Genomic DNA, 26,400 nt, shown 5'->3' on the forward strand with positions numbered 1-26,400 from the left:
CACACACACACACACACACACACACACACACACACCTCCTTGCCGCCCTCCTCCACCATGAAAAGCAGGTTGGTGCCATCGGCCACATTGAAGGTGAAGCGGTCCTTGAGTGAGTTGGAACCGTCGTGGTTGTAGCTTATGCGGTTCTGGTAGATGTCGTCCATGGTGAAGCTGCTCGTCTGCCGATAGTGCTGGCCGTTGCTCGTGCGCTCGATGGTGCCATGACGAGGAGCCTGGACAACAGTGAAGACAATGGACTCCGCCTGAACAAAGTTATGTTTCAGCAGAAAAAAGGAAGGGAGAGAAAAGAGTTATGAGTGAGTGGCGAGGATGTTCTGGTGAAAGTCAATTTAGAGTGCCATTGTTTGTTCAGTGAAAACACAGAAACAGTGGGGGTTTCTTTTTTCTTCTTCTTTTTAAACATCTACCATTTACTTCCCTATAAATAATGTTTATTATTATGACTTTGCAATTTCCACAACCCACGGCTGAATACTTAAGCTCCTTCCCGGCTTCAGCGGCTACACATCCTGTGTAATGAAGACAATGAAATTGCAATAGAAGTAGTAATTGTTATTCGGAGAAAGTAGATGCCCACAACAAATGGGAAATCCCAATTATCACAAAAGAACTCCTGGAGTGCGCTGAAGATGGCATATTGATAGGATTAACAGCATAAACATGTATCCGGGGCTGGCGGAGGAAATCTTTTTTGTGATGCTGTTGACAAAAAAAAATAAAGCTGTAGAGAACAGCCGGCTTTCTTAACAACAGCTTACACAGCTCAGTTTGGCCAGGTTAGCTGCTGATCACCAACTATTATTTGGAGGTCCTGCTCTTTTCTAAACTAGTAAAATAAATAATGAGAGTTGCAGAAGATTTTCAGGTTTTTAAGCGTCCTACCTCAGTGTCTGCATCGGTGGCTTTAAGCTCAAACTCAGTGATGGTCTTCCTCACTCCCTCTTGAACCCTCATGCCAGGAACCTGGAGCAGAGGGAGGGAGTCGTCCACTGGCTTGATGGTAATGTAGAAAGTCTGGGCAACCTGGAGACAACATGTGCAGGACAATATGACGCGATTTCTGTTTCTAAACAGTTATTACTACAGGTATTTTTGGGTTCATATCGATTCTTTGATGTTCTGTTTCTTCCATCTTTCTAAGTCAACATCACTAATTGTGTTCACTGGTAAATATTTCTTGTGCATCATTTTCAACTTCAGTTTAGGATTATAGTTGTTACAGACAACTATGTATTTCCAAATTTGGTGACTTGCACATGTTTATTTAAACTAAAGGATATAGTGTTTCTTCAGTCCTACTTCTTTAACGCAGTAGGGCTACATACCATTTTTCAAATTTATAAAACAATACTGACATACCCTAATGTAACATAGGTAAAGAGTGGATACCCACTTCAATTGTGTTCACACTGCTGAAACCTCATATTAAATTCAGCTGAATGCATTTTTGCACAGAAAGCCAGTATGAACAAGAAAAACAATTACAGTGGCTGAGAACTCTTTCAATATACTTATAGGCATGTGTGTATTATTCCAAGACTGACTTGAAAAAATGAAAACCTATCTTTGAAGCCTATTGTATTTTCCGGAGAATTAGTTTTTTTTATGGAGACACACGGCATTCACACAGGACATCGATGATATATAATGTTTTTGTCAATGAACAGTACTGCACTGAGAGCAAAGATGTTGGTATCGCTGAATCGATAAAACGAAAATTTGCTGACAAATGTATATATGTTTCAGTTAATTGAGAAACTATTTGCAGTCACTTTCAGCTGGAAATTTGACACATCTGTAAAAACCCAGATGACTTAACCCAAATAGCACAAACACGCAGTTATTACAGAAACTCTATGCCCTTGAGCAATCTCAACTCACCAATAACAAGAATAAATATTCTGCTTTAGTAACACTTAAAATGCAATGAAACTCGTCTTTAATGCAGAACACTTAGTTATTATTTTGCCGTTCTTTTCTAACAGAAAATTGAACAGGCCGCCCATGGAGAGAAGAGAGCACCAAACCACTTCACAAACACTAACCACTACAGTGTCCACAAAAGCCACACACTGCAGTCAGCCAGGCGTGAAGGCCAAATGACCTTTTTCAGATGTTTACTCAAGTCCTTGTGGTCCTCATTAGTCTGGATTAGCAAGGCAGATTTATGTATGAGGCGAACGGGAGGGGGGACCTTTACTGGCCTTGTGTCACTATTTCAGTCTGGAAAGGTTAGTCTCAAGACAAAAGAACCAAGGACAAAATATTCTGAAAGGTCTTTCATATGAAAAGGGAACACTGTCTGTCTTTATTTCATTATCATGAGAACACGCAGAGAGAGACGCCGACGTGCCAAGTGGGGTTTATTTTTGTTAAAAGAGGCTCAAGCACGTATCACGCACATGCCCATCTGCCTTTTCAGAACTGAACAGAGTTGTCTTATCCCACACTTTTGATTATGTGATGAGGGATTTCTAACACTGAGCACTTAGCTGACACTTATGTAGCTCTTAAAGACAAAAGAGCTACAATTTGTTATTTTTTACTGTAGCGGCCCAAAATCCTATAGCCTTGAGAACAGCTGTCTTTAACATGGTCTTGGTGAAATAATATATTTGAATGTTGCCACAAAAACACACAAGAATGAAAGGGAAATGATCTACTGAGACACTCTCTTGCTCTTGGGGAACAAGACTTTGCCCCCTTCACTAAAATAATATACTGACACAAACACTAACGTGACTGTTGAGAGTGTGGACATAAACATTGTGTGCTGGGTCATTTGACCTTCTAGTTGAAGTGACGTAGGCAGTAAATAAATCTGATTGGTTTACCTGAACACAACGCAAGTATAAACAGGGCCAGTATGTTCCAGACTTAAGTCTTCAAGGTACCATTTAGAGATCCTATGATGTTGAACCAAACTGAACCACAGCACCCCTAACAGGTCTTGGAAGTCCTTTTTGTTCTTTAGAGTGATGCTGGCCTTATTCACCTCATTTGTCCCGTCGGAAACTGTAAAGGAGAACTGGTCTGCATGCTTCTCTTCTTCACTTTTGTGGACGTACTGGATGCTACGTGATGCCAGGTCGGCCTGGGTGAACCTGCTGATTCTGTCGCCTGGAGAGAAAAAGAAGAAGAATAGCTGTTAGTTGAGCTGGAACAATCATAATTAAAAAAGAAATGCACTTACTACTCTTGTGGCAACACATGCTGCCACACTCACTTTGTGTTACTTAATTATGCATTTTGTTGTTTTCTACCTATTTTATCAATATGACAATCTGACAGTTTTATAAGTCACCCCTGCCTCCCTTTCCATTTTCTCTCAGAGCACACACCGAGTTCATTTTCTCTTTTCTTAGTTGGCTTTTTTTACATTTTTTAACTAAACTAATTCCAGCTCTGTTTTACTCTCTGAAGCCTTCATGAATAAAATCTCACTGGGAAAGTTAATCAAGTTTGATTGCAGCGATCGAACACAACTCTGTGTAAAATTAAAGGTAATTGTCTAAAAAAACATATTTTCAATTTCTGTTGATTTGTCATATCTGCCTGCTTAAAGACACTTATAAAAACTTTTAGAAAGGCGCCAATGGAGTTCTTTGTGTGATACTGAAATGTAATTTTGGTTATTTGTGACATATTCAGTGTGTGACACTGACATTAATTAGTTATGTATGGTGCATGGTGGGGAGAGAATGGACAGAAGTTCAGCAAGTGTCCATTTTCTACTATTTCCATCTTTGATTTGTTATTTTCACAGCCGACAGTTTAACAAATCAAAAATGTTATCATATAAATTGCTTTATTAATACCAGATGGGTGTAGAAAGGTATTTATGCCTGCATATGAGAGCATGCGAGTCCTATAATTCACAGCTAACAGCATTTTACCATTAACTGATATTTAAATATTTTAAACTAGGCTGTCACTGTTTGTTACAGGCCTGTTACTGTATGAAGGGATAGTCAATCATCTATAAAGGGACCTCTCCTGTCACCAGTGGCTTTGATGTGAAGGTAATCACTTCACTGACAAGTTATTTCCCTCAAACAATGAGGCAGGTCAAATAATAAAAAAGGGGGGGGGCATTAAGGAACCAACGGCCTTAAGGAAATGGAAAATGAGCCTTTTCAACATCAATCTTCTTCATGTCAACTTTTGACAAAGGGAAACACGCTGAAGTCTGTGGTCCTCCTAGCTTGTGTCATCTATTACCCAGCTGGAAGGTTATACATCATCGTAATCAGGACAGGCACACAGGGAGACAGCGGCAATATTCTCAATCAGAGATGAAAATACCTGCTTATTAGCCCCATCACAATAAATGGAAATTTATTTTCCATTTGTCTTGACAGAAAATAGCAGGGAATAGGTTGATTTCCAGAAGTATAAACACAGACTGAATGCTGTGTGTGCAAATCTGATTTAATTCCATGATATGAGCATCATGAAAAAGGCTTTCAGGGTTGTTTCTTCAATACTTACTAGAAAAAATAGATTAGAGAAACAAAAAACAGTACCATGCTCAATAGGCAAGTCAATAGGGATAGAGCTGTACAGTTTAATTTCACACAGATTGAACAACCATTATGCTTTCTATGGCATTATCATTGGCAGTGACATTTTAAAGTCTCAGCAGGATTGTCGTCTGATGGCGCATGTATCGCACCATTTCCTGTTAGTACTAAATGGTAAAACTATGTGGGTTTCTGTACACAAACTGCAAAAAGTACACTATAAATATTAACATATGGTGCAGACTGTGTATCTTCAGTATGTAGTATGACACTGGGACATAATTGATATCCCAGAGCAGAGCTGGTCAGGAGTGACTCATTGTAAATGATTTAAAGTTCTGTGAGTGAGGAGGCCACAGTTTTTTTTTTCTAGTCAGCAAACTTTCATGACCACATACAAAATGATACTTGAAGATAAGCTGTCCAAATACCTGGACTTCCACACAGCCAGCAAAACAAATGTAATTTCTCTAGTTTTCTCTGACTTAGTCTAAATCCACGGTGTTCCCCTTCCAGGATTGCTCCAGTGCCGCTGGATCTCCCCCTTTTCAGCCGGATGTCCGTCAAATTTGAGTTTACTGTTGCACAACTAAAACAACCTTTGAACTTATGCATGTTCCACCAAAACAAGTTCCTTCCTGAGGCTATTTTGCAGAGGCACAGTGCGTGGCTCTGTCTGGCAATTCTGACTGGTTTAAAGAAATGTCAATTAACCCGAGCACGTTTTTCTCTAAAAACTAGCCAGACCCCCTTCTACGGCACTGTGGAGGAAAGACTGGCAATGCCAGACTGTCTCTGACTGTGTATACATCATTTTGAAAGCACTGAAAGTAATTCTACATTACTTCTGATTGGTGGAGTTGCTGACAACAGTTTCTAAGGAGTGATGTGGCAAGAAATTGCCACTGCTGAACTGCTGTAGGAACACTGAAGTCCTGACAGAAAATTCATGAAAGGCTGAACTTCATCTTTTCCTTAGCATGGGCATCTGGGCTCTCTATTCTTTTATACCTTTATGAAAGTCTAAGCCTAAAGTCTTACCCCACAGAATTGTCTCTAACAGAAGTTGCAGTAAACATAAGAGGAATTTGAGGCTAGGCAGTGAGTTGCAGTCATCATTGATTTGTGCGGCAAGTGTCTTTTTGACAAACGCTCCACCAGAGAGAAGGTGTCATAACCTTAGTAAGTTAATAAGCCTTTTGAAGACTCTGGCTTTGAACGTGGGCATTCATCTCTCCATGCTGTTACCTTGACATTCCTTGTAGGCCGACAAGCTATCCCACAGGAGCAGGGAGCTAGCTATGCGTGTTAGCATGGAATGACGGTCTGGCTGAATGGCTATAGCGGTAATTATCCAGAGTTGCTCTGTGGCTCTGAGTTGAACTGAAGCTCGAAGATCGGACAGCGTGTTAACATCTAGCTAATTAGCATGCTGCGAGGGCCTTCAGTGATGTGTGGAATCCATTCAGCTGGGGAAAGGATTGCTCATTAGCACAGAAGTGAATAATCAGCTCTTTGTGGCTGAAAGATGCATCATTTTGTTTGTTTTCATTTTTTTTGTTGCATAAATACAGTTTAAGATGACACACTCTAAAACAATTTTTAAATTCCTTGTGGAAAAAAACTGATTCTCATAAAAGGTTGTTGTATTGTAAGAGTTTTGGAACATACTATGAGGGAATTTTGTGATGTGTTTGTCTGTGTGTGTCCGTGTGTGTGTGTGTGTGTGTGCGCAGAGTTATCAAAGACAGAATAAATCTTTCTGTAAATTCCACTTCCACTCCGCCCCCCCAACACACACACAGACAATATTCAACACTCAATGTTGTGAAAATTCTGAGCATTTTCTGTAAGCCTTAGAAATAACACAACATTCATATTTGTTTTCAACAGTAATAAAACGATTTTCTTTTTTTAAAACATTATTTTCTCTAATGCATGCTGTAGCATTATAAGTGGATTAAGTAAGAGGCATACATTTAACTCAATATACATTACACAGCACTATTAGGCCTTTCCTGTGGTAAATAATAATGTTGTTCTTGAGCTCGTTAGATGTGTTAGTGCAGTTTTTGAGAAGCATTTTTCTTTCAAATGCTCACTGCCAGTATAAATGTTATCTCTCATGGTGTCTCATTAAGTCCTGTATTTCATACAAAATGCTCCTCTTCACCTAGGTCACCTGAGGTGTGATTTTACAGATAGTCGCCTGTTAATATGCTCCATTATAGGGATGACCTTATAAATAGGAAACTGAGTTCCAAAACCAGAAACACAGATTCTGTTGGTACCTGGGCTGATGACGTGCTCCAGGTAACCCAGGCTCATCTGTTTGGTGATGCGGTAGATGAGCTCGCCCGGTTCGCTGTCCTGGTCACTGGCCGACAGCTGCAGCGTGGTCAGCTTCTTCACTGAGTTTTCATCAAGCACCAGGCCTTTGTTCACCACTACAGAGGGAGGTAGACGGTCCTCTGGGGGGAGAGAAGAAGAAGATTAGTCATTGTAAAAGAGGAGCGGAGGAAAATCATGAAAGGAAAGAAAAAGAAACCCTCCAGGTAAAGATTTATTAGTAAAGCATGGTGGCCTTTCCCGAGTTTATGAAAACAATTCATCCAAGAGGAGATAAAACTATTCAGAGCCGATTTCTCATGCTCAAGAAACAGACTGATTTGGAGAGGGAGAGGAGAGAAGAAAGGAAGATGAGAGGGGTGTATTAAGGTCCTGGAAAAAATGAAACAATAAGTACAAAACCAGTAAATAGTATACAGGTTTAAGAGATTTGGACAAACATATGAGAAAAGATTGAGAGAAGGGCAGAGAAGTAATCAAAGGGCATTGTGGGAATAAGAGATATGAACAGAGAGCTTCCCTGTAGTCACATCTGGGAGAGCAGAAGAGAGAAAAAAGTGGATAAAGTGCAGGAATAATAAAGACGTGATGGACGCTGTTGGACCCCAGAAGGAGGTGAGTGGAAAAATATAGCTTGGGTGTTTTTAGCCGTCACAAGCGACAAGAAACTATCCTGTTGACTGAGAGACACTGAAGTTTAATGATACAGTGGACTAAATTTGCACTTCTTCTGCCCTGACATTTTCTAAAAAAAAAATACAAGTAGTTGGAAAAAAGTATGTATTTATCTATACCAATTTTCAACAGTTAACAGTGGCTCTACACAATTCATAATCAGGATGTGTCCAAGGTTCTGTGCTAGCATGCAGGACAAAGGGATGAATCTATTGTGATTGCTTTCTTCTCTCTTCACTAAATGAAGGAACACTTCAGCCTGTTTGATCGCTGCAGCTAACGGGGGATGGAGGAAACCCTACCGAGCACACTGATGAAGAAGGACTGGTCGATCAGTTTGTTGCCCTCGGAATCAAGCAGGTTGAACTTGAAAGACAGGCTGCCTCCCTTTTCTCCTTTCTCGTGGGTGTACTGCAGCAGGCCTGAAAGACAGGGACACACACTCAGTGTAAACTTACTGTTGTGTTTCAGCTCCTTGCATACTTTAACATTGACTGCTAGGGAAAAATAACAGCATTTCAAAAGTCAAGTTAAATACGTGTTGATTTACAATCTCTTCAAGAATCTTTTTTCCACCTTTTGAATTAAGTAGCAATATCCCTTACACAGCCTCTTTTTTATCTCTTATTTATTAATCTAGATTGTTTTGGTGTGAGTTGCCTATCGTTAAATGTGCCAAATCCCAGTTCCCATCACAGAAGGTTTAGACGTCAAATTTGAGAAAATCTGTGACTAAACTAAGCATGCGGGGATTTATTTTCTTGACCACCACGCTGTATTGTATACGTTTATGACAAATATCTTTGGCTTCCCAAAGGACTCTCTGTTAGAACATTTCTCGTCACTTCAAAGATAACAACTAAACACTCGCCGACTATATTTCTTTGGGACATGGCAAAGCCTTCTGCAGAATTACAGAAGATAAAAAAGAAAGACTTCTATAATGGTTACATTTGTACAAATAGAACAGGGAATAGTGTGGAACTTAAAACTAGGAGAAAGACAAAAAACAACAAAAATAGAAAAACCTTTGTTGACGTCCTCCTGAGTGAAGCTCTGAACGGGACCTTTGACAGAAATCTCCTCTACTCGGTCACTCTTGCTGAGCTGGAGTTTTCCGACCGGAGGGTCTTTGGTCAGGACGTACCTGAGCTTCAGGCTGTCTGAGTCGATGTCTGTACCCTTCAAATTCTGCTCTGTGATCTTGGACGAAGATCCTGAAATAATTCAGATAACCCAGTATCTTTCTTGCCCTTTGAATGCTTAATTTAAGACTTTTGTCACACTTTTTCAAACTCTGCTGAGACCTTTTATTAACATGATGTGCTACTAGTACCCTTCTTCCTCCCCTCTTACCAGCTGGGAGCTGCAGGCCTCTGTTTACGGTCATTCTGGGTCCTTCACGCTTCCTGACGTCCATGGTGAACTCCAGGCGGCCAGTGTATGTATAGATGCCGTCAGTGAGCGTGAATCCCATTTCATCAGCACCTCCACTGACTGTCTCAGGTGTGTAGACCAGCAACTGGTCGAGGACGTCCTGGTAGGTGAAGGTAGCTCCCTGTGTGAGGACCAGGCCGTTCTCCAGTGGCTGAGAGTAAAACTGCCGTCTGCGGATTTTGCCTGAGGGAATGAGAAATTATTGAAGGTCTGATTTTGAAGTCTAAGTGTGTGTTAGCTAAATAAAGCAGCACCTCACACGGTATCTGGTTCAGCACCGGGATTATCTCACAGGATGTTGGATGTTTTTATGCATTACATGAAAGTTAGGAAAGGTCTTTGTACAAACTAAGGAGACTTTTTAGATTCCACTAAATTACACCGCTTCCTCAAATCAAAGCCCAGGTTTAAAAGGGATTTGAGCCTAAATCCTGGAGCATAATGAGAGGACACACACACACTCTCTCTCACTTTCTCTCTCTCTCTCTCAACAACAAAAGAGCAGATGACAATATATTTTGCGCAATGTTTTATTAGATCGTGAGAGGAAACAGAACACATTAACCCCTTGGTCACATCCCTTGATATTTGCTTTTAACATGAACACATAAATCTGAACAGCCATTCCATGCCAGCTTTCAGTGTGATTTTGTGTCGTGTTTCGACACTCTGACCGATTTGTGTTGGTACCTAAAAAGCTCCTTTGCACAAACATTTCCAATAAGGATCCCTTACATTTTTGTTTTTATAGAATTCTTACCAAGATGTGTACTTATCAGGACAGTTTTGAGGAATGGCCCAAAGCAGGTGTCTAGCGGGAGGAGTGTAAATTCAAAAAAACACCCAGCCAGTAACAAATGGACATTTTTGTCATCTGCTGAACTGGCTTTTTGAGCACTGTCATCAAGACTAAAAATTCAGTAATTTCCCATTGTTGTGAAAAAATGTAATAATGTTTAGCCACAGTTGCGTAGAGGTGTTTTGTGGTCTAAAATGTATCTTCATCAACACCAGATGATAAAAACGTGCAGATCGGACAAGTTTAAAATAAAAAGCAGGGATATTCATGGACAGAGACTCTTGATCGTGACATGGTCAAACATTTGAAAGTGGATCCCAATCCTCCTCCTACTGGTTGTAAAAAGTTGATTCCATACAATGAAACAGTTTCACTTAGATATAATACGGAACCTAATCACTTTTAAATGTCAAGTGAAAAAGTAGACCTCCATGTCCATTATCCCTAAGGTTTCCAAAAATGTTCAAACCCACACAAATCTGTCATCTTATTTAAGGTAACGGTACATTACATTTGATTGCCTGATGATGGCTTTTGGTATTGTTTTGATTGAGAGACCCCGTAGTGGCAGAAAATTGCCTATTAAACATTTAGGCAAGAAACTAAATTGGATATTACCTGACATCTAAACCCCTGAGGAAATATTGCTCCTAATATGTCCATGGGTAGTGAAAGAATAACATGTCATAGATTAAGTATTGAATTGATCACATTGATTATAGGCGGTATACTAGACAGTACATAGTAAAACAAGTAAACATTGACATGCTCCTAACTAGATTTCTGTCTACTTATATTCACAAGATGAAACAATCAAAACATACATTTCTCTGCTGACATGAGCTGAAATTTGAAGAGGGAATGCTTTCCAAACAAAAATAATTCATAAATATGTGAGGTAATTTATTCTGCACTGCCACTCTCTTCTTCTTCTTCTTTATATAATTAAATCAACCATACAAACGGGTTGGCTTTCCTTATTAAAGTGGGGTTGGTATTTTTCATTAACATTTAGATTTTTGTCTCTCATTTGACAGTATTGCAGCATGACAAATCACTTATTATTGCTCTTCACTTTCTTCGTTGAATTTTTCCTGGATCTGTAAACTTGGGTCTAAAATTGGGTCAGACAAAATATTGCTGAGTAAGAAAAACATATTTTGTCCAGTAAAAATGAATTTATTTTAGTCTACCAGGCTTTGTCAGGCAGGAGAGAAAACTCAATTTGGGATGGCGAGAAGACGACAGGAAAACAGAGTGTTTGGAGGTCAGTTGATTTGAGTGTGTGTCATTGTGTCGTGTGCAGCGAGCGTGTGAGGAATGGCTGCAGTCAGTGTGCTGCGCTGCAGCAAACCAACGGTGTGTTTGTCTTCTTTTAAACTGTTTAGGTGTCGGAAGTGAGAGTTATTTGTTTACAAATGTGTGCATGCGTGCGTGCGTGCCTGCGTGTATGTGTTTGTGTCAGTGTGTGTTTGTGTCTGTGTGTGTATGCGTGTTAATCTATTTCACACTCAGAACAATTTACTATCAACATGTTGGATACTCCTCAGCATAACTCTCTGCTGGGCCGTTTATTAGTTTGTGCTGTGTGTGTGTGTGTGTGCGGAATATCTGATAGTATACGTGTTGTGAATAGCAATGTGTGTGTGAGTATAAATGCATAATTTCCAATGGTTACCTGCAGTAAATATGCTATATCTGTATGTAAATGTACATGATAATCTGCTTTTGAAACACTTCTGTAGGTCCATTAAATTTGAAGATCAATAATTATTGCATCATAATTACTGCTTAATGGTTGGTTTAAAATGTATCACACTAATAAAACACAAACATACATACATATATGCATCTTATGGGCAAATGACAATTAGAAGTATTTGAAAGGACATGTCCTTTTCTCTCAGTGGATGTTTTACTTCCATGCTGCCTCTTGAAAAAGAGACTTTCAACATGATTTAATAAAAGACAACATACTGTACGTCTAGATGTAAATGCCTACAGTGTTGGGCTGGGTCACGTTTGAAAAAATTACAATATTAGTCCAGTACACTTAAAGGGATACCAATACCATTTGTACTTAATTTGCAATCATAATTCTTCCGCATTTGATGCAATTGTTTTTATCAGACGCCACAGGCGTGTAGTAGAGTCATACCTTCGAGCGTTTTTGTAGCCTTTCGTCAAACTGAACTGCCAACTCCATCAAATAACCTGCCCTTGACTTCACCACACAATAATGGACGGATGTCAGAGTGAGGGGGCTGCAGCTGTCAATGGACATGCACCCTGAGCAGTTGTGGGATCGGTGCCTTGCTTAAGAGCCCCTTGGCAGTGCCCAGGAGGTGAACTGGCACTTCTCCAGCAACCAGTCCACCACCATACTTTGGTCCATATCCAAAGTTCCTCTCTACAGACTAAGCTATGCTGCCATATTGTTTGACTGGAGAAGTTTTTATACTACTTGTAGGTGACCCAAGAGAAACGTTCACAAGTGTATTCTTTAGTGAGGGGTGTTTGGTGGTCTGGGGGAGTCTGCTCAGTATTTTCTCTGCACAAGAGGCGTGACCAACAGGCATAGTTCAAATGACTCTGTACGCAATCGGAAAGTCCTTCAACCAATCAGAACAATGATCCAGGTGACGTGAAAGCGGCATCAACGGGTTTCAGCGCTTCGGTGGCCGCCGCTATGTTGAATGTAAACAAGAAGCTGCTTGAGCGCTTCTCTATCGTCATCATGTTAAACTATTGGCGGCAATAGTGCGCCAGAGAGATAAGCCAGTTTGTTATTGGTTCCTGCAAAATTGTAAACTGAAGCAGAAAAATTGAATGTGCAGGCTTCCAGACCGAGCTGCAAGGTGAAATCAAATCGCCGGCAGAGTGGGCGGGGTTTGCCCAAGTCTAACCAAAACCTGAAGTTTGATGAACACTTTCATCCAGGATGTGGAGCTAAAGTCGTGCTGAAACTCTAGTGAAGAATTGAGACTTCTGCAGTGTACATCTCTATCAAAGCTTTATTTCATTTTTTTTTTTATTGTTTATTTTTGCAGGGACAGTGCACAATTAAAAGTAATTCTACCAGAGGTAGTTAGCAGCTAATTTGCATCATCTGGAACAGAAAGCTAAAACTATTGCAGTCTCATTCAACAGCTCTGGCATAAATTCTCCCTTCATGAAAATTTTAATGTTCCATTTTTGTTGATTCAATGTTATGGTTATTTTGAATTGTGTTGCATCACTTCTGAGAAGTGTTTCTAATGTTGTGTTGAACCCATTTATGTTACTGATGGTGACTGAAGTCAAAGGTCCTCTCAGTATAATGAAGGTAGGATTTATTGCAGGGTTGTTGCATTAGACTGCATTATTATTTTAGACAGATAGACCTAATAAGTGAGTGTAAGCCTATACACAGTCGTATGTCAGTGCTCACCGTAGGAAGGCTTCCTGACGATGGTGAAGATGATCTCGTTCTCCGGTGTGTCTTGGTCGTGCACGCTGAGAGACGAGTTAGTGATGACAACTCCAGAGTTTTCCTCCACTTGAATACTGTTGACTGCCACCACTGGCTCCCTGTCCTCTTTACTCTGCTTAGAGAGGAGAAATAAACCACTTCATAAGATAATACTCCCAGATTCCTGCAATCAAATGGATTTTTTGGCATGGAGTCAGTTTTTATATAAACACACTCTATACTCCCACCTTTACATTCACAAACACCCCAATTCTTACAGCTCACATGTTAATACACACACACCCACACACACACAAACACACGTGCACACATACATGCACACATACACACACACACACACACACACACACACACACACACACACACACACACACACACACACACACTTAGCAGCTTACTGACAGCCTCATTAATTCAACTCAAGACAGGCTTAAGTGATTGATTTAGAAGCTGAGTGTGTCTAGGCTGACAGTCTGAGGACAGAACTGTTTACATTTTTTTTAGCTGTTGTCACATGCAGATTAAGAATAGTGGTTTGGTCCATTCTTTACATTACTGGTGTGTGAAGCGGTAAAGTCCCAGCTAACCTTAAACAGCTCAAAATTTTTCCTGATGACACAGAGCAGGTGTAATAATGTGTTTTGGACCTCAGGGTGAAAAGTTGTATAACGGGGGCAATCTTTAGCGCAACCAGTAAAAGCGTGCGCCCCACGTAGGGGGGTTTGAACCTGACCTGCGGCCCTTTGCCGCGTGTCATCCCCCCATATCCCTCCCCTTTAATGTCTATCAAGTGTCATTATGATAAAGGGAAAAGCCCCAAAAATTATCTTAAAAAAAAAAAAGTTGTCATGATAATAAGTAAAAATGATGACAAAAAATGGTCAGATGTAGTTCATCTAATTTCCAGGATACAGTAAAAAACAAATGTTTAAGGAATTTCAAAACATTTAATGATAAATTACTTACTTTTCTAACATTCACTAACAACTCCAGACCTCCATCTAATGATCTCTAATTTTAGCTCTCACTTTTACTGACAAACACGATAATGAGGTTTCAGAGTGTCAATGAATAATTAATGTAACACAGGTGGAGGATCTTGGTGATAATTGGGACTGATGGCGGTGCAGAAGGAAATGTCATTAAATCTCATGAATTAAAAGTTTTCTTCCCGTTAGAAAAGGAACCACTTACTTGGATGTCAATTTCAACGTTGAAAGCCTCTGTCTGGCTGTGTCCGTCGCTGATGTAAAAGCTGAAGGTGTCCTGTTCAGCCGGAGCTTTGTGCGAGCTGTCTTGTACGTAAAAGATGTAGTCAGACATCAGGTCCTCCACAGAGAACGGCACATCGGGGGTGATGACCCGAGAGCCGCCAACTGAGCCTCCTGGTGGACGGGACAATAGAGAGACATTTTTGAAAAACCTTGTAGAGTGTGCTTCCATGAATAGAGGTTTACTCCTCAACTACAGCGGCCGCAGGTTCAACACCAACCTGCCGCCCTTTACTGCATGACGTCTCCCCTTTCTCATTCCCCCTTGATGTCTTCAGCTAGCCTATATAAATAAAGGCCTAAACTGCCCAATAAATATTCTTAAAAAAAATAAAGAATCTGAACCCAGTTCACATTTCTTAAGTCCATGATATTTAAGAAACACATTTAATTTTAATTCTTGTTTTGCCGTAAAAATCACTATTTTTATATAGTTCAGTATCTCTGTCACTGCTTATAAAGAAACTCTTGATTCCTGCACATCTCCAGCTGAGACCTTACAGTCACAGCAGTCTCATAAAAGTCGCACTTTGTACACTGCAACATTTACCGTAGAGTAACACAAAACTCATGTGGCCCTCAGGCGACCAGTTACCGGGCCATCACTTATAACATCTGACAGATGGGATGCCAGCAAACCTTGTCACTTTTCCCCAAACAGCCTCTTTATTTCCCTTTAGTCACAATTGTCTGCCAGTTTGGATGCAGGATAGCTGCATCGAGACACTTTTAATCCTTTCAATTCTGGCACTCCGTGGTATTGAAGGAGAGTCGTAGTGAATGTACAAAATCAACCTTGAAATCTCTGAAGTTTGAGACAAAGTGGGAGAGTCATTGTCACAGAAGATGGATGACTCTGCAGTGAGCTGAGTCAGTGCTCTGCAGGGGATAGCCGATGTGTGTACTTGTGTGTTTGTTTCAGCCCAGCAGTTAATCACATCACATCTCCATCATCTCACTGTTATAACGTGAGGGGGGGGGGGGGGGGGGGGGGGGGGGGGGAGTCTTTTATCTGAACTCTGATCTCTGAATAGGAGAGGAAATCTCCTGCAGCCACCGGAGAAATGTGGGGCCTTTTTTTTTAATCCGTTATCAAACATGTTATCTGCTGATTTCAGAATGGAAAAAGAGTAGGTCCACCGCTTGCATCTCTGTCTATCTCAGATTTTTCCCAAGTTGTGAAACTAAATACGAGTAGAGGAAATGGAAATTGTTCAGGGACATGAAGCCCACATGTGTTAAGTTAAGCTCATAGGGAGCATACTGTAATGTTAATCAAAGAATTATGTCATTTCGAAATAAAAAATAGATCTAATAAAGTCTTTTCACACCTTTAAATATTGTTGACTTTTAAGTCTGCGGCGGCTTTACAGGAATAATTTACTAAAAACATTTGTGTTGTATGAAAAAACCTATATTACATTTTTCTGAGGAACTTCATTATGGTCTCCAGCCGGCAGTGTAACCAAATTCAATTAAACAATAACAATCATGACTTAATGTACTAGTTATGTGACCGCTAACGCCTGCAATATGTTAATTATTGTGTTAAAATGAAATAAATGAATGAAGGAGTGATAGATGATTTAATAAAAACGTCTAAAGCCCCACTAGATGCTCCAGAGGCTGTTCTCTGATCTGTGTTGTATTTAATATGCAGCTTGTATGCTTACTATATGCATACTGAGACAAACTTTTAGGCAAACAAAACCAAACGCATCAGTGCTCATCATGGGGACAATTAATATCCAGAGAAAACCTACATCTGGCTGTCAGTGTCCAGATGTCTCACTAGTATGGACCCAAGTAATGGGCAGATTGATGGACTACCTAACACTGCTAACCTAGGTTCATTATTTTAAAAATGCAGTTATATGTGTTTGCAGGTTTAAATACTTCTGCATCAGCTTTTAAAATAAAAATGCTTATTTTTAGAGAATGTCTCTAGTGCGTCCCTGTATGCTATGTGTGTCTTTTTTGTCGCCAAGCACACAAATGTAAATGCAAATTTTTTGCTAGAAGCTGTTTTCCATATACATACAGAAAATGTATGTATTTGTGTATCCTATTCTGTATTTTGTTCTGTTATATAATAGTGCAAATGCAGAACATCAACATGCGCCTGAATGCCTGCTGTGTTTCCTGTGAAACCACACATCAACCAACAACCTTTGCAACACATGGACAGTGACACCAGCTAGCCTCCCTGTGCACCGGAGACATCAGCAATCCAGTCACCTTACTCTGCCAACCGACTCTGCTGAACACCAACGACTGTCCCTCTGCCCCAGCAGCCATCAAGGACATGGAGAATGAAGACTGGAGCCAGCTGCTTATCTACTTCTGGAGACAATATAAATATCTGACTCCATGCGTTTATCCTTTATTACATCTGCAGATAGCTTTCTTGCATGAAATTTGTCTCATTTATCTAAATATGGCTCCACATCTGTTATTAAAAATGAAAAGTGCTGCTTTACATATAAACTCAATATGGTTATCTTCTGCTGCTGGAGCGGCGTTGTAGATTTAAAAAGGGTGTTTTAAGTTTATGTCCACTTTCTAACTTCTTCCAGGGCTTTCATTGTATCTCACATCCTTCATCAGCTAATGGAGTTTGCTCAGTCATGATCACGTAATCAGGATATCGAACTTCGGTCAAGTGATGATATCAAACTTCAGGTCATGTCATGATGATATGACCAATGAGAGATTCAGTTGATAGCTTGGGAGAAAGGATAGCAGGTGAACAGAGCTTAAGATATACTGACTTATAAGCTTCATTCCAGATAATTCTACCACAAAAAGTACAATGGGAAATGGGCTCCGACTTTCACTGGAACCAACATAAGTGTCAAGTAAAGGTCAAGCCCCAAACACACATCATGACCTACATTTCCCATGATGTACTTAATAGCATTTATTAATGCACCTTTAAAGTGCCCATATTATGAAAAAATTGGCATTTGGGGTGTTATTTTGTGTCTCTGGTGATTCAACATGCATACAAACTATGTCCTCTGCCTTCGGTCTCCGGGTGAGCTGTTCAAAATCTGCACGGCCTTCTACGTCAATAGCAGAGATGAGGTGGCTAACTGTAGCACAAGCTTGCGCTAGCATGCTAGCTCGTTCTGAATGGCAAAACACTACTACAACACACACTAGTTCACCAGAATCTACAAAAGAACTCCTTCCATGTTAAGAATTCCACAAGAGCGCCCTCGTGTGAAGAAGTCTCTCAGCCAACACTGCCTTTTCTTGACCAAAGTTGGAGAAAGAGTTATCTAGCTGATGTGATCTTACCTAGCTACTGCACATGTGTGACTCCCAACAAAGATAGTATAGAAGTGAGATGTCTCACTCTCTGGCTAAACAGAGACCTAAACCGCAGGGTAAAAAGAGGATCTGCAGCAATGTGCAGTACAACAAAAATATTGTGTTTTATGAAAATGAAACCATGTAAACCTATTCAACCTCAAAATATAATTATGAACCTGAAAATGAGCATAATATGGGCGCTTTAATACAAAGCATCTACAAACCTTTTTGTGTTATTGTTAAAACACAAATAGCAGTAATAACGGTATTTTATCATACCTCAGATATGTGGATGGTTAACAGTGTAGTTTTGTATTTGTACATCTTTGCAAAGCTATCTGGTTGACTGTACTGTATAAGTGAATAATGAAACTCCAAATACGTTCTGTAAAATGATTAATCATTTACATTTGAGATTCATTATTATCCATAATATTACTTTACTACAAAAATCTTGAGTACTTTTTATACTGTATCCTATTTATCTGTTTATATCCAAGTCTTTTATTTAGTTTTGACTTCCATTCTGTTCTTACGTTCTTACAGTACAATGATACATTTTCCCAGTGAGAATCAGTTACTTTTCAACTCATCTCACCTTTTTCATTTTTCAAAACAGTTCTGCCGAGGGAAAGAAAAAGGTACAGTGGCGGTTGAGCAAGCATGCAGGCCACATTGGGATCTCAACAATGGCTCCATCTGTAGCCGGCTATCTAATGGTGCTAATCCACAACAAAATCAAGCTGTGACAGAGGGTAGCGGCACCGCTAGGAATTCAACCCCTGATTGTGTGCGTATGAGTGCGACATATATAACAGAATAGAAAAGTGGAAATGATTTGGGGTAAGGTAGGTGTGACTGTATACATACACAGAAAAGTAACAATGTGACACTTGTCCTTATATGTATGCCTACTGAGTGTTTCGTCAATTCATGTTCTGATTTGTAGCCTCACGAAGAAGGAAAGAAACAATGTCTGTACTCTAAAACTGTAAACCTCACCACACACACACACACACACACACACACACACACACACACACACACACACACACACACACACACACACACACACAGGTGTCACCTCTGTTGATGTTTTCGATGAAGCCATACTTTGGACGACTGATGAGCCAAACCAGCAGGTCTTTCCTGGGCGTGTCCAAGTCCGACACTATGATGTGATTGGTAGACAGCTGCACTCGGCCGCCTGCCTGGACCTTAACAACAAAATACTAAAATAAGTCCTTTTGGTAGATTTTTCCCGATGTTTTCTGCTCTACGGATCATCAACAATGTTGTAGACATGTTGTAGGGTTACCGTTTTGTAACAGAAATAAAGGTTGGGCTCTGAATAATCAGACATTTGGATATTATCAGATATGTTAGTGATTTTACTTTCCCTACCTACTCAGAAAGGTTTATTGATTATCTGTTGAATACATCAACTTCACTGTCAAGACGTTTTTTTGCCATACAGAAAGGGTAAAACAAAATCTGAGCCTTTTTTCCAAATCCTAAGAGGAAGTGTAAATAGCAAAAAAGTTTGTAGAGTTTCTTCCACCTTGACAATATTCTTTTTTAGTTTCCCAAAATGGTTAACAGGTATTCTGTACCACTGGAGAAGTACTACTGGTGATGAATTTTGAGACTGTTCTGACTTAAAAGGAAAATAAAATCTATTTTTTCTGTCTAAAACTACAAAGAAACACCTCCCAGTTAACATGCAACTAGTGCATTCCTTCTCCCTTCAAGACATTTTCACATTTTAGTATTGCCAAAAGGAAAATAATTAAATGATTTAGGACAAGGATGATACGTTGCAGATGGCTATTTGATGAGCAAGAGCAAGAAAAGGCCCAAAATTCAGTTAGAAGATTAAATGTAACTAAGAGGAGGCATTTTTATATTCACCTTCATAAGATGCATGTGTAAAGATACATCTAAAAAAGAAACCCTTTAGCATAGAGATATTTACTAACAAGTGATTGATGAACTATTTCGATCTTTCAGTAAAAGTACGGGTAGCACACTGTAACAATGCTACAGTTTACAGGTTAAAGGTCTGTATTGAAATGATATTAAAGTAAAAGTTTTTGAATCATTTACATGTACTTAAAAGTATAAAAAAGTACTAGTGCAAAAAAAATTCCGCTGTAACGGTTTGGTTTGTAAAAATTGTGAAAAAAGTGAGAAATGGATTCACATGTACCCAGAGCCCACACCTCAACATTTTTACTGATACATACTAACAATAATTAACATTACTAAAACAAAAAACAGCAAACCTTACTATTTTTGAAAGAAAAATGAAAAACAAAAAACTATTATCAAAATAGTTGGCGTTTATTTTCTGTCAACCAACTCACTGATTAATCGACTGATCTGAGTAGAAGTAGAAAGAGGCAGGAAAAAAATAAGTAAAGTTTAAGCACTTCAAATAAGCACAGTACTTAAGTAAATGTACTGTACTGTACATTTTTCAATTCCAGGGTTGGTCTGATCTGAGGGACAACATGTGTGCAATGGTTTCCTTTGCTTCATTTGTCTAGTTAATGACTGTTTGTGAATATGGGAGCTGCACTAAAAAAGGGTATTTGAGGATTTCAGTCTCTTACGTATGAGCTGGCGGGGTAATGGAGGGGAAATAAAAGTGAGCAGTTTGCGTTTATGTACTGTACCAGCCATCCTATTGTAATTGTTTATGCATTTGGATGATTTTAGAATTGGGCCTGTGAGAGTGTTGTAGGGTTTTTGCGCTTGTGTGTGTTATTGTGCTGTATCTAAGTGTGTGACTACCTTGATGCCGTTGCGGACTGTGACTACCGGTGGCTGTCTGGGTGTGGAGGTGATGGTGATGGTGAACATCTGGTTGTCAAGGCGATTGTTGTCTCCGTCATAAACAACAAAGTGGAAGATGTCGGTAACTGGCTGGCTGCCCGTCTCTAGGGAAGTGATGTACCTGTAGATGGAGATATTGGTTAGATTTGTCGTCTAAAAAAGAGAATTGTTAGATGGATTGCATGCATTTTAGTAACTAATTTGTGTGATACAGTAATTATCTTTTAATGAATACATTAATCTCTTTTTATGTGTCTAATCCTGGACTCATAAGAGGACATGGAAAAGCTTTTGCTTTAGCCCTCCCACAACAATGCAGCTGCTAATCTCTGCAAAGCACTAATTCAATTTAAATCCATACTGGTATACTCTTCTCTAATCCTATTTAATTCTCATAAAACAATTCCCAGCTCTTGTTTGTACGAGCCAACACTACAGAGACAAAACTAATACAGGCGATTTACAGATTGGCCCTTGGAGGTCCGTCCTGCGCTAAACTAATCAGAGCCTGCAGAGCAGAATGTGAATATTTATATTTCCTCTTTCCTCTCTCATATGGGGCCATAGTACCTCTCACAGGTAATATTATAGTGATGCTAATTGGCCTTGCTTATGCCAACAGGCTGAGTCACTAAATCATTTCCTGTTAATCCATTTGTTTTTTTAACTGGCTTTTGGTAACGTTAATGTTTGCAGAGCCCTCATCTCATGAGGAAGGATGTTAGATTGAAGGACAACAGTAAAGCCATTACCATTCCTGTGCTGTAATGCTGAGGGGAACGTGATTCCCACCGACTCAAGCTGCAATCAGAGAAATTGATCGCGGCTACAACTGCAGAGTGAAGAACCCTTAAAGCTCTTTTTTTTATCTCTTACAGAGTGAAATCAACACCAACCTTTTAGAAGCAGCTCTTTATTAATAGGCTCACGAATTCTGTCACTGCTTCAGCAAACCAAAAGCATATCCCTCTCTCCTGCTCTCAACTTCTAAATAAGTTGTCATCATGGGAGAGCTGTTAACAGAACTCTGGGCATTTTTTTAAATGAAGAACTAAAAAGGGGCTAATTCAGTCTCTTCTCTCCCATGGACCCTCATGAACCTTTTATTCTTTTACAACGACTGCTTCAGGAAACAATTGAGGGTTTTTGAAAGTCATTTTTTTGTTAATAGCTGCGTGTTTTTGCTGACATTCTGTTTTTATTAGCCTCTGAAGTAGCATTCAAACCATCATGGGAAACTTAAACCCTGCGCTGATCCAAGGATATTCCTTTTTGGCGCTTTTTATTACAAGTTTTAGAGACTCTTGCTTTGAAGCTGAGTATAAAACTTCCAAATCACACTGGATTGATTTCTCTCTCACACTCTCCAAGGTGTGATCATGTGATCAAGTACCAAAATAAGCTATAAAAAAACACATCAGTCTGGTGTCACTAGTGGAAATCATAAAACTCTTGCTGACTTTATATTTGGTTTTGGTTTGATGCACTCTTCAGGTAAAATTAATTCATTGTTCACAGTGTCTACATTGTCCTAAACCCAGTGTTGTAAGAAGTAATCAGATCATTTACCTAAGTAAAAGTACTATTACCACACTGTAAAAAATACTCTCTTACAAGTATAAGTCCTGCATTAAAATGTAATGTTAGGTATCATCAGGAAAATCATTTAATTATCCACTCATTTCAGCTGTACTTTCAAGCCTATATATTATTATAGTTTTTTATAAACTAGATGTGTTTTGTGTGCAAATATCTTAATTTGTGTAGTAACTAGTAACTAAACTGTCAGGTTAATGAAGTGGAGTAAAAATTACAATATTTCCAGGCTGAAATAAAAACTGAGTAGAAGTAGAAAGTGGCATGAAAAGAAAAGACTCAAGTGAAATACAGTACATATACCTCAAAGTTGCACTTTAGTACAGTACTTGAGTAAATGTACTTAGTTACATTCCACCACTGCATAAACCTTCCAACATTTGCTCAAAGGACCAACAGACTGCTTGTATTAATTCCGACCTGATCCTGTGCTTGCTGATGTCCTCCATGGTGAAGGAGGAGTACTCCCTCAGCTCCTGGTGCTCCTGCTGCGACCGGCTCCTGGTCAAGATGCCGTACATTGGCACCGACACCAGCTGGATCTGAATTTGGTCATCTGGGGACGTGATGTCCTGTGGGAGCCAAAACACCATTCCAACTACAAGTTTAAAGAACTTTCCTTTAACGAAACGTTTCTGCCTCTGCGCTGCATAAGGAGCATAACATGATACACTTCCTTAAAACGTTTTTACTGAGATCCCAAATTCATCACAGCAACAAAACCCTCAATGCAGATACTTAAAGTGTGTTTATTCACCTTACTTAACTAATACTTTAGATTAGAACAACAGTCTACAGCTGACGGTAAACAACTTAAACCTGAACACAGATGCTTTTTTCTCTTCATGTTTGAAGTGAATGGAAAAGGGAAATAAATAACAAAATACAGCTCTCTGCAATAATCTATGTGTATGTTAATGGTAAAATACTAATGTAAAATGAAATTGAGAATGCTAGACGTTAAACAATGGTATAATGTACTTTCATAGTATGCACACTGAAAAAATTATAAACGCAACACTTTTGTTCTTGGTCCCATTTTTAATGAGCTGGACTGAAGATCTAAGACTTTTTTCATGGACATAAAAGGAATATCTCTTCTCAAATCTGTCTAAATCTGTGTTAGTGAGCACTTCTTCTTTGCCACAATAATTAATCCACCTCACAGGTGTGTGCCACAATAAAAGGCCACTCTAAAATGTGCAGTTTTAATGTATTTGGGGGGTCTACAATTGGTAATAAGTGTAAACCGAGCCCTGGGTATCCTTCTCTGCCTTTAAGAAAATGAAAGCTAAGATGGGCCAATCTGGAATCTTGCCAAGGAGCAAGGTTACCTCCACTTTCTCTGTTTTGCCTGCCCAGAGAATTTGGCCCGCCCATGAGAGAGAGACATCATGGCTTTCAAATGACCAAAGTGGCAGTTGGTCAAGGCCACAACCCCAGCCTCCACTTTGCCCCCCTCTCCTCCTCAAAAGCTACAGAATCAGAAATGATAAATACTAAGGAAAGCTCATTGTGGGACTGGCTCTAGTGGCTGTAATTCTGCACCAAGGCTGAATACTGTGAAAGAGACTTCAGATAGGGTATTAAGGTATAAGGTATAAGGTCTATATATGTATATTTGTGTTGCTCGAGTATAGAATAGAGGATTTTACATCCTGTCCCAGATTTTTTTCTCCAATAAATTTCAATAAATGAAAAGAAATTACTACTATCTCAATTATAGCTGTAATCTGTTTAACTCACAGTATAAGCCAGATGCGAGCGCCTGATCACGGTGCTGCTTTTCTCGCCCACTTCCAGCGACAGAGTGGCAGCTGGGTCACGTTGGGGCCCATCGCCCCTATCGCCCAGCACCGCAACTGTCACCACTGTGGTCGCCATGGACATGCCGTCGCTTACAGAGAAGGTGAGGGCGTCGTCCTGGGTGGAGAGGCCGGCGTGTCGGTAGAGCAGAACGTTACGAGTGATGTCGCTGAAGGTGAAGATGTTACCTGAAGGGACGGAGAAGGTGTGAATGGAGACATTAACCCTCCAAGCTGCTCAATCAAATTTTGCATCCCTTCCAATTAAACTTAAACTAAGACTTTTATAACTTTAATAATAAATCTGATATGACTAATAACAAACCGAAGAAAGGCCAAACATTATTTGCAAGTACCTTTTGACTAGATTTATTTGCAGATTTGTAAGTTCAAAGTTGTAATAAGAGATGTGAAGTAGCCATATCTACTCAGTGAACTTCCACATGTACACATGTGGTAAAAAAATACATTTTTGAGGGTAACATGATATATTAATAATGTCTACATAGGCAGCTTTGAAAAGAGGAAGGCTTAGATGACTGCAGTTATGAAATATTCAGATGCGATAAGGTTTTGTGTAAAGATCTTTTTGTATGACATCTTGTCTTTTTGTAAACATCGATTAAGACACAGACATTAAAAGAGTAGCTAAATATTATATACGTGTTGCAGGGATGGAGAATTAATACAAAGTATCAAAATTTGACCTTTTGGGGTCACCTCGAGGTATGTGTGTCTATTATCTCACCGTTGTTCATAATGGTGTGTGTGTTGCCATCGGTCTTAACCAGCTGTCCGTGGACTGGACCCTCAACCAGCTCAAACTCCAACTCATCGGGAGTCGTGTCAGCGTCGCTCACTGCCAGCTGCTGACCACCTACACACACACAAACAGGGGAAAAGAAACATTAAGAGAGATGAAGTAGGAGAAGGAGACACGGTACTGTCTGTACCAGGCTGCACACTCACACACACAAAGCTCTTTCTCCAGTCTTGTTGCTCAACAGGGTTGTACTTCAGAGCTCATTACCTCACACACTTCATCACTTACTGGACTGTGTGTGTGTGTCTTTCTGTCTATTCTTCCCTTACCGATGGAGGCCTGTCCTCCCAGGCTGACCTCCAGCAGCGGGTCCAGGACCTGAAACACCGGCGGCTGCTGATGGTTTGACAACAGCAAGACAGCAAAGTCCAATTCAGGAGTAGTGTGTTCACCGTCTGACACTGAGACACACATACAGGACACAGAAAACAATTTTAAAAAGCGGACACACAAAAAGGCAGAGAAAACACACACAAGAAAAATACTTTTTGAAACAAACACACACCTCTAATGCCAATTATCTGCCTAGTTCATTTACTGAGGAATATTTTATAAAAGTGAAACTGGGAGGAAAAAAGAACCTAATCAGTTTCCTCAAGACAAATCACTGAACACAAGAATATTAATACAATCATAAATAAGAGAAAAAAAGAAAGAAAGAAAAACAAAGAAAGAAAGAAAGAAAAACAAAGGATGTCAGAAGCTGTAATTGAAAATATGAAAGAATCAATTAACCACTGAAAACAATTTATCAGTGATTCAGGTGGAAACCTGTTACACTCACCAAATGTTTTCAATGTTTTTTGGCTTTATTGGCTGCATGTCACTTCCACCCAAGACAAATTTAACGAACCAAGAAAGCACGGCAAGCCAATTATCACAATTGCACATCAAAAAGATTAAGGTTGACGGAGCAAAAAAATATCTGCTTCACATTTTACTACCTTAATGGCTACTTTTATTTCAGAAAAATGCATTTCTCTGAAATAAAAGTAGCCATTAAGGTAGTGTAGGGCTGTGAATATACGTGGGGTTGCAAAGGGTCGTTCAAGTTTCCCATTTGTTTTTATAAGGGAAGATAAAGGGAATTTAGGATATTTATAAATATAGGGTCCAGATTAAAAAGTGAAGTTTTCCTTCAAGCTTGTGATTTTTTGGGAAAAAACATAATTTCACAATTCTATTAAAAATAATTATAGTGAACTTACTAGTGGGTAAAATACACATGAAATCTGACAAGAAGGAAGTCCATGTAGAGAATACAAAGGCCTGAGAAGAAAATATAATTCTTAGAAAAAAAGTGTTTTATTTTTGAGGGGGTCAAAGGTAACGTTTTTTTGTTTGTTTTTTGTTCAATGAAAGGTTAACACAATCTTTAATGAGTTAAATCATTTAATTAAAGTTCAACTTAATTAAAGTGTTAATTTCCTATTATTTCTATTAGAAGGGTTTACGATTATCTCTTCTTATGGT

At 39.5% G+C, this 26,400-nt stretch overlaps 1 protein-coding gene across 3 annotated transcripts in view; it reads right to left on the minus strand.

Annotated features, from left to right (window-relative positions):
* fras1 (Fraser extracellular matrix complex subunit 1) overlaps nucleotides 1-26,400 on the minus strand; it is a 225,099-nt gene that overhangs the window by 19,894 nt on the left and 178,805 nt on the right. The window contains exons 35-49 of one of the 3 annotated variants that reach the window (XM_034872870.1): nucleotides 25,197-25,328; nucleotides 24,853-24,981; nucleotides 24,046-24,293; nucleotides 22,720-22,871; nucleotides 20,662-20,824; nucleotides 18,950-19,082; nucleotides 14,471-14,661; nucleotides 13,235-13,391; nucleotides 8,925-9,188; nucleotides 8,597-8,785; nucleotides 7,871-7,990; nucleotides 6,832-7,015; nucleotides 3,017-3,137; nucleotides 904-1,044; nucleotides 36-263 (exon numbers count right to left, since the gene is read on the minus strand). In XM_034872870.1, the coding sequence (XP_034728761.1) occupies nucleotides 36-263; nucleotides 904-1,044; nucleotides 3,017-3,137; nucleotides 6,832-7,015; nucleotides 7,871-7,990; nucleotides 8,597-8,785; nucleotides 8,925-9,188; nucleotides 13,235-13,391; nucleotides 14,471-14,661; nucleotides 18,950-19,082; nucleotides 20,662-20,824; nucleotides 22,720-22,871; nucleotides 24,046-24,293; nucleotides 24,853-24,981; nucleotides 25,197-25,328 (2,552 nt within the window). Of the gene's footprint in view, nucleotides 1-35; nucleotides 264-903; nucleotides 1,045-3,016; nucleotides 3,142-6,831; nucleotides 7,016-7,870; nucleotides 7,991-8,596; nucleotides 8,786-8,924; nucleotides 9,189-13,234; nucleotides 13,392-14,470; nucleotides 14,662-18,949; nucleotides 19,083-20,661; nucleotides 20,825-22,719; nucleotides 22,872-24,045; nucleotides 24,294-24,852; nucleotides 24,982-25,196; nucleotides 25,329-26,400 lie in introns of all 3 variants that reach the window. The other 2 variants (XM_034872869.1, XM_034872871.1) reach the window with 2 other exon arrangements.

This window comes from Etheostoma cragini, chromosome 5, assembly GCF_013103735.1.
Source record: "Etheostoma cragini isolate CJK2018 chromosome 5, CSU_Ecrag_1.0, whole genome shotgun sequence".
Classification (NCBI taxonomy): domain Eukaryota; kingdom Metazoa; phylum Chordata; class Actinopteri; order Perciformes; family Percidae; genus Etheostoma; species Etheostoma cragini.